The sequence below is a fragment of the Vespa velutina genome, chromosome 4, assembly GCF_912470025.1.
Source record: "Vespa velutina chromosome 4, iVesVel2.1, whole genome shotgun sequence".
Lineage (NCBI taxonomy): Eukaryota > Metazoa > Arthropoda > Insecta > Hymenoptera > Vespidae > Vespa > Vespa velutina.
Window position 1 is genome coordinate 3,371,174 of NC_062191.1, and position 7,500 is coordinate 3,378,673.

At 29.9% G+C, this 7,500-nt stretch overlaps 3 protein-coding genes across 3 annotated transcripts in view; 2 read left to right on the plus strand and 1 right to left on the minus strand.

Moving 5' to 3' along the window:
• LOC124948819 (ribonuclease H2 subunit B) overlaps positions 1-2,206 on the plus strand; it is a 3,560-nt gene extending 1,354 nt beyond the window's left edge. Inside the window, exons 1-5 of the mRNA XM_047493028.1 lie at positions 1-514; positions 633-871; positions 956-1,241; positions 1,351-1,568; positions 1,637-2,206. The exon at positions 1-514 is cut by the window's left edge and continues 1,354 nt beyond it. Of these exons, the coding sequence (XP_047348984.1) occupies positions 427-514; positions 633-871; positions 956-1,241; positions 1,351-1,568; positions 1,637-1,732 (927 nt within the window). The 5' untranslated portion in view covers positions 1-426 and the 3' untranslated portion in view covers positions 1,733-2,206. The remainder of the gene's footprint in view (positions 515-632; positions 872-955; positions 1,242-1,350; positions 1,569-1,636) is intronic.
• A 286-nt stretch (positions 2,207-2,492) lies between these two features.
• Positions 2,493-4,166, minus strand: LOC124948818 (bystin). Its single transcript, XM_047493027.1, has 3 exons — positions 3,947-4,166; positions 2,936-3,861; positions 2,493-2,850 (listed from the first exon to the last, which is right to left on the minus strand). The coding sequence occupies exons 1-3, from the start codon at positions 4,088-4,090 to the stop codon at positions 2,592-2,594; spliced, it is 1,329 nt and encodes a 442-aa protein (XP_047348983.1). The 5' UTR covers positions 4,091-4,166; the 3' UTR covers positions 2,493-2,591.
• LOC124948816 (DNA replication licensing factor Mcm7) overlaps positions 3,897-7,500 on the plus strand; it is a 3,852-nt gene continuing 248 nt past the window's right edge. The window contains exons 1-10 of the mRNA XM_047493024.1: positions 3,897-4,465; positions 4,636-4,844; positions 4,908-5,071; positions 5,221-5,401; positions 5,492-5,629; positions 5,698-5,883; positions 5,989-6,202; positions 6,289-6,766; positions 6,856-7,007; positions 7,099-7,500. The exon at positions 7,099-7,500 is cut by the window's right edge and continues 248 nt beyond it. Coding sequence (XP_047348980.1) covers positions 4,423-4,465; positions 4,636-4,844; positions 4,908-5,071; positions 5,221-5,401; positions 5,492-5,629; positions 5,698-5,883; positions 5,989-6,202; positions 6,289-6,766; positions 6,856-7,007; positions 7,099-7,500 — 2,167 coding nt within the window. The 5' untranslated portion in view covers positions 3,897-4,422. The remainder of the gene's footprint in view (positions 4,466-4,635; positions 4,845-4,907; positions 5,072-5,220; positions 5,402-5,491; positions 5,630-5,697; positions 5,884-5,988; positions 6,203-6,288; positions 6,767-6,855; positions 7,008-7,098) is intronic.

Genomic DNA, 7,500 nt, shown 5'->3' on the forward strand with positions numbered 1-7,500 from the left:
ATAATAAAATATTCATCAAAAATATCACCAGAAAAGAATATTATTTAGTTAACGTTTTCTACGCTAGAGTTCGATATAAGGATTACAATTTGAAACATGGCACAATAACGCGCCACTACTTCTCTGATCGTAGATCTTCTGTAACACATCCGACCGCGCGTCGGAATTTCAAATGTCCCTTACGTTAATCCCAACGAAATGTCTCGTGTACTGAGTTTTCTCACAAGAAGTGACATTGAATTGAAATTAAATATAACACCGAACGATAAAGAGTTAACGCCCTGTTTAATTGTCAAAAATGGCTAACCATTGAATTTTTCTTTTGATGATTAGTTTACAAATAATAATACTACAAGTAATAAAATTTATTCGAAGGAAAATATTTAACCTAAAATAAAAAAAAAGAAATCGTCTATCAATACGATCATGCCGCGTATAAAAGCATCGCCTAAAAAATGTGTCAAAACTGGTAATTTAAATCCTGCAACGAACACTTGGGTCTTTCTTATGAAAGGTTAGTGAAAGAAGAAGTATCATATTTCTTGTCTATTTAATATTGATATTAAATTGAATCTATTCAATCTATAGTAATAAAATTAAAATAAGATTTCATAATCTATCATTTCATTTAGGAGATGGTTTAGAGGGAAAAGATGGAAATTTACCAAACGTAGTTAAACTTAGACATCCAGCGTCGAATCAACCAGCTATGTTTGTCTTTAGTCCTGGTGATCTTATGGTACAAGAAGTTCTAGCATTCGACGAAAACAGAAGATCATGGTTTATAGATGATAATGTTAAGTCTGATGGTAAAATGCATCTTTCAACTCCAATTGATCCAATCTTTTTAGTTTTGCCATATTTAAGAAAGGTAATTTTATTGTGTGAATTAGAAATGTGTAGGAAAAAAATAAATATAAATATTAATTATTAATTATTACTTATGTTATTTTAGTCGCCGCAAATACAGCCTCTTGATCAATGTTTATGGGATGAAGATTATCCAGAAACACCTCGCTTAGCTCATTGCCAAAATTTGAAGTTATCATTAGTTGCAGATCGAAAAGGTGATGAATCTCTTCAAGCTTTCAAATACAACGAAGAAAAAACATTAAACTGGTTGAAAAAGAAAGTAGAAAGAGTAGCTGAAGTTTTAAAACAGAAGAGCATTCATGTATCACAGGGAGCTATAAGTGCTACATACGTTAAAAGTACTAAATATGAAAGTGGTACTGAACTAGGTAAGTAATTTTCTTCAAATTCGAAACGATTAAAGCAAAAAGAAAAAAAGTAAATAAATTTATATATAAATTTAATTGAATTTCTTTGATATATGTATATATATTTCAGAATACTTGAAGTATGCACATGGTATAGTATCTGAATATTTGGCTGACGATATAGCAAAAAAATTGTTACAGTATTTAAATATACCAGAGGAAGTAGAAAGAAAACGTAAATTGAGTAATCCTAAGCAAGTAACCGATGAGAAGAAATTCAAGAGAGATACTTCTGATGAAGATTTAACTCCACGTACCAAAGCTTTGGATCTGTCAAAACCTGAAAAGGTATGCTATTGACAAAAATATATTTTTATATATTAATGTATATACTCAATTTATCATTTATATTTTAGCCTCAGAAAGCTCCAACATTAAATAAAAAGGAGCTTGCTAGGCAAAAAGCAGCAGTTGGATCTAAAAATATTACAAGCTTTTTTAAAAAAAAATGAATTTTACTAAGTTAGAAATTATAAATAATTGGAGACTGTATTAATAGATTATAATGGAGTACTTGCATTCCTATAAAAGTTATTCCTAAAAAAACTGCTATGTCAGACTGTTATATGATTTTACAATATGTATGTGCAGTCTTAATTACTTTACTGTAATGTTGTCTTTTTATCAATAGTTACATATCTGTATTTTAACTTGTTGAAGACTGCTTGTAAAAATATTGTTAGTAATCTTATAAAAAATCTTGTTTTTATAATGTAATGTAAATGATATGTAATGTTTTAAAATGACAGGATGAGAAAACATATTGTGATTTCAAGATTGTTTTATATTAAAATTATTTATAATGGTATATATATATATATTATATATATATATATATTGCAAGACAAAGCAATATCTTTATATAACTCCTTCCAAATGTATAGGCTCTGTAATCAACAAATACCAATTATGAATTAAAAACATCTTTTAATCTATAGCATGTAATAATCATTTCTCAATGACATTTCATAAAAACTCATTATACCAGAGAAAAGTTAAAAATTTTGTAAGCTCTTTTTTATATTTGCCGAGTCTAATGGATTTTGTATATATTTTACATCTCTAGAGACTTAAATATATATTATTTTCAACATAGTATCACGAAATTAAAAATTTTTCGAGATAATAACTGTTTTTAAAAGAAATTAAAGATATATTTATAAGTATTTAATATAACTTATTTAATTAAATTTCAAAATAATTAAAAATAAATAATAATAAAAGTAATATTATTTATAAACTTCATTATATAAAAATATTTTTATACATATTTTTTTTTTTTTATTATATTTAATTACTGATATAGCTAAGTTAATCCTGACATGACATGGGTTCTGCTTGAGGCTCATTCACAGGTTCTATTGTAGGCTCAGTCATTTCTATATCTCTACATTTTGCATTTTGTAATTCTCTTCGTATTTCATGTGTAATAACATGATGTGACTGTTTCTTTAATAATTTCAACAAAGCTTCTTTTTGTTCTGAACTTATATCACTTTTGTAACGTTGTACAAAGGTTAAGAAAGCTTGATGCCATAGTACTGGCAATTCTCTTGTATCCCTTTCAAATCTGAAATATGTATGATTTTATATAATTATCTGAGATTGAATAATTCTCTATTATTTATTTAATATATAATTTAATAATAATTTACCTTAAAAAGTGAAAGACAACACCATCTATTACCCTGTATGGAAGTGCATATTTTTTGTCTAAAAATATTCTCAGAAATATACTATTTGCACCAGTATAGTCCATTTCTGCAATTTTTAATATAGCTGCAGACGAATGTAAAATTGGAATAGAATTTTTTCCTATTACCGAACCGATAATAACAGCTTCTCTAAGCGTACATGTACCGGATTCTAAAAGAGGAAGTAAAATTCCTTTCATAAAGCCAGCAGGCTTAAACAAAGCTTTTCTTAATGCTTGATATAAATGAAAATTGAGTCTTTTATATTCTGCCAGATCATCTCTAATACGTGGTAATAGAACAAGATTATAAAATCTTTGGGCCATTTTGTCTTTAAGATTAGAGGCAAATATTCTTGTAGCTTGGTACATAGCCGCAGCAGACCATTTTGTTGGTTCTGTGATATAAAGAATCTGTTCCCAATTTCTTAAACTCGGAATAATTTTAAAAGCCTTTGGCAATTTGCCGCTACGATATTTAGATAATACGTCTCTAACTCCCTGATACATTACTTTAACTCTTGGATCTAATTCCTGCATTTGCATGGTACCTGCATCGGAAAATTGCGTTTCTATCTCTGTTTTTTTCTCCGTTAATTTTTCCATTATAATATCAGCTAATGTTCTCATCGGTACAGGATCTTTAGTCATAAACTTTTCTAATGCACGTTCGTCTTCTTCACTAATCTCTATGTTTTCATAATAATCTGCCCCTTGTAAATCATCTTCACTGGACTCATCTTCATTATCACTAAATTCAATTCCAAGTTTCGTCAATGGCTTTTTTACAGAACTTGAAACACGACCTTCTTCATTCTCTTCTTCCATTTCCATTTGTTGTCGTCTTGCTTGGAGTAATATCTTTTTCGTAAGTGTAGGATCGACATACTGAAAGATAACAAAATAATTTTCATCTTACGCGTTCCTACGTAATTAATATTTTCAAGTAACAAGTAATTAAATACAAACTAACCTCTTCGTCGTCGTCATTGCGATGTCTAATCTTTTGTCTATTTTTCGCTGTAACAGACTTTTCCGCTTCTATTTGATCCGCTAAACCTACTTTCGTTTTTCTTTTCTCTCCTGCAGATACTTTAATTTTCTTTGCTTTCCCCATAATTCTGTTTTAATCAGAACATACAAGACTAAGTGAAACACGCATGTAATCTTATGCAGACGAGGTTAGATATGCCCTACCACGTGACCACCTACCGATTGGCAAAGAGATAGTCACGTGACTACCTATTGATTGGCATAGAGATGTCACGTGACTACCTATCGACTGGCATGGCGAGATGTCACGTGATCTTATAATAACGTGTCGTAAGAAATATCCGGTGAAATTTAGGCGGGAATCAACGAGAGTCGGTTTATGTTTGTTTTAATTTATAAAAAAGATTGTGTTGATATAAGCAAAGATACTGTATTTTTATTTATATCTTTTAAACAATGGCACCGAAAAAAGCATCGAGAGATTATATTAAAGATAAAGGTAAATCTGTAATTATCATAAATATCAATTAATTTCTAACCATAGATGTATATATATGTATATATGTATATATTTATGAAGATTATATTTTATTATAAACATATACACATTATAAGAATGTTGTATTAACTATATTTTTATGCATATTAATATGACATGTATTGTTATAGAACAACTCAAGACATTTTTAACAGAATTCATGGTTATGGATGATAAAACTGGTGACAAAACATTCAAGTATAGACAACAACTTACTAAACTTGCTCATCGTGAACAAATAGCTCTTATTATCGAATTAGATGACATACAAGAATTTGATGATGAATTGGCTGCAGCTATTGCTAATAATACTAGAAGATACATTAACTTGTTGTTAGAGGTATATGTATACTCTATGATCTTTGTATTTTATAAAATAATCTAACAATCCTGTTTTTTCAAGCTTGTGCAAGAAATCTTACCAGAGTTTAAAGAGAAACCTGTACCTCCGAAAGATGCATTGGACGTATACATTGAACATCGATTATTAATGGAAGCACGTAATAGACATCCCGGTGATCAAAGAGATCCTAGGAACAAATATGCTCCAGAACTTATGCGACGTTTGTAAGTTGTAAAATATTGTTTCTTCTTTTTTTTTTTTTTTTTTTTTTTTTTATGAACATTAGATTCTTAATTTATGATTTAATAATATTTTATAATATTAATAATATTTCTACATTAAAAATTTTAATAATATTTCTACGTTATTACAGTGAAATATATATCAAAGATTTCAGTGATGCAAAAGCATTTTCTGTTAGAGAAATAAAAGCAGAAAAGATAGGAAAATTGGTTACTGTTAGAGGCATTGTAACTAGATCCACCGAAGTAAAGCCCATGATGGTTGTTGCTACTTATACATGCGACCAATGTGGCGCAGAAACATATCAACCGGTATTAAATGAAGTTTTCTAACAATTTATAAAAATATTTTAATATCGTTAATAATATTCCTTCAAATATATATTGATGAAATAATTTTAGGTACAATCACTTACTTTTATGCCATTAAGAACATGTCCCAGTGATGATTGTCGTGTTAATAAGGCAGGTGGCAGATTGTATATACAAACAAAAGGATCAAAATTTATTAAATTTCAAGAACTTAAGCTCCAAGAACATGTAAGACATTTCTTTATAATAATATAAATTATTCATAACAATGATTAAATATGTTAAATTTTTTTCAGAGCGATCAAGTTCCAGTCGGTCATATTCCTAGATCAGTAACGATTTTTTGCAGAGGAGAAACTACACGACAATGCTTACCAGGAGATCATGTAACCATTACCGGAATCTTTTTACCTTTAATGAAAACTGGTTTTAACGCAAGAGGTGGCTCTGCACTTTTAAGCGATACTTATTTGGATGCACATGTATGAAAATTCATGATTCCTTCGATAAATCTTACTTTCTTTTTTTTTTTTTTCCGAACTCGAAAGATAATGATATAAATATATATATATACATATATATTTTAGAGGATCGTTTGTTGCACAAATTCACAAATCGTAGACGACAGTAGTGCACAATTAACGGAGGAAGAATTAGCATTATTATCGCAAGATGATTTTTATAGTAAGTTGGCAATATCATTGGCACCAGAAATTTATGGATTGGAAGACGTTAAGAAAGCATTATTGTTACTTCTCGTTGGTGGTACGGATAAAAAGAAGGGTGACATCAAGATCAGAGGTAAATATTACATTACATTATGCTAATAAATAATTTATAATAATGACGATAATAAATTTTTTTTTTTTTTTTGTTATTTTATACAGGAAATATAAATGTTTGTTTGATGGGTGATCCAGGTGTTGCTAAATCTCAATTACTTTCATTCATAACGCGTTTAGCACCAAGATCGCAATATACTACAGGAAGAGGATCCTCCGGTGTTGGTTTAACCGCAGCCGTAATGAAAGATCCTTTGACCGGACAAATGATACTCGAGGGTGGAGCATTGGTATTAGCCGATCAAGGAGTTTGTTGCATAGACGAATTTGATAAAATGGCAGATGCGGATAGAACCGCTATACACGAAGTAATGGAACAACAAACTATATCGATCGCCAAAGCTGGGATCATGACGCGTTTAAACGCTAGAGTTTCTATTTTAGCAGCGGCTAATCCCGCTTATGGAAGATATAATCCTAAAAGAACGATCGAACAAAATATTCAACTTCCGGCTGCTTTATTATCGAGATTCGATTTATTGTGGCTCATTCAGGATCGTGCGGATAGAAGTAACGATTTGAAGTAAATATTTCAAGGATCGTTTCTTATCGTTATTATTTCTAAATTCATTAGATCGATAGATAATCAGATATATACGTTATATTTTATAGGATGGCACAGCATATAACTTATGTTCATCAACATTGTTCTCAACCACCTACTGAAACTGAAGCATTGGATATGAATTTAATACGCAAATATATTAATTTATGTAAAATAAAAGAACCTTCCATTCCGGAAGATTTATCGGAATATATCGTCGGTAAGATATTAGAAAATATTATTTAAGATATAATTTATTAAATTACAAGTATGTCAAAAGTTTCTTTTTATTATTATCATCATCATCGTAGATTCTTATGTGGAAATGAGAAGAGAATCGCGTAATAGCGCCGATAAAACTTTCACATCTGCTCGTAATTTATTGGGAGTTCTAAGATTGGCAACGGCATTGGCGCGTCTCAGATTAGCGAACGTTGTCGAAAAAGAAGACGTTGCCGAAGCAAATAGATTAGTCGAAATGTCAAAGCATTCAATCAATTATTCAGAAGCCAAACCGAATAATGCTCAAAGAAATCCTATTGACAGAATTTATTACCTTATTTTGGAATTAGCCAGTGGTAATAAAACGGTAAAAGTGTCGGACATATTGGAACGATGTACGAGTAAAGGATTTAAGCCTGATCAAGTGGACGAATGCATAGAAGAATACGAGAGATTAGATGTTTGGCAAGTGAATCAAACGAGAAGACAGA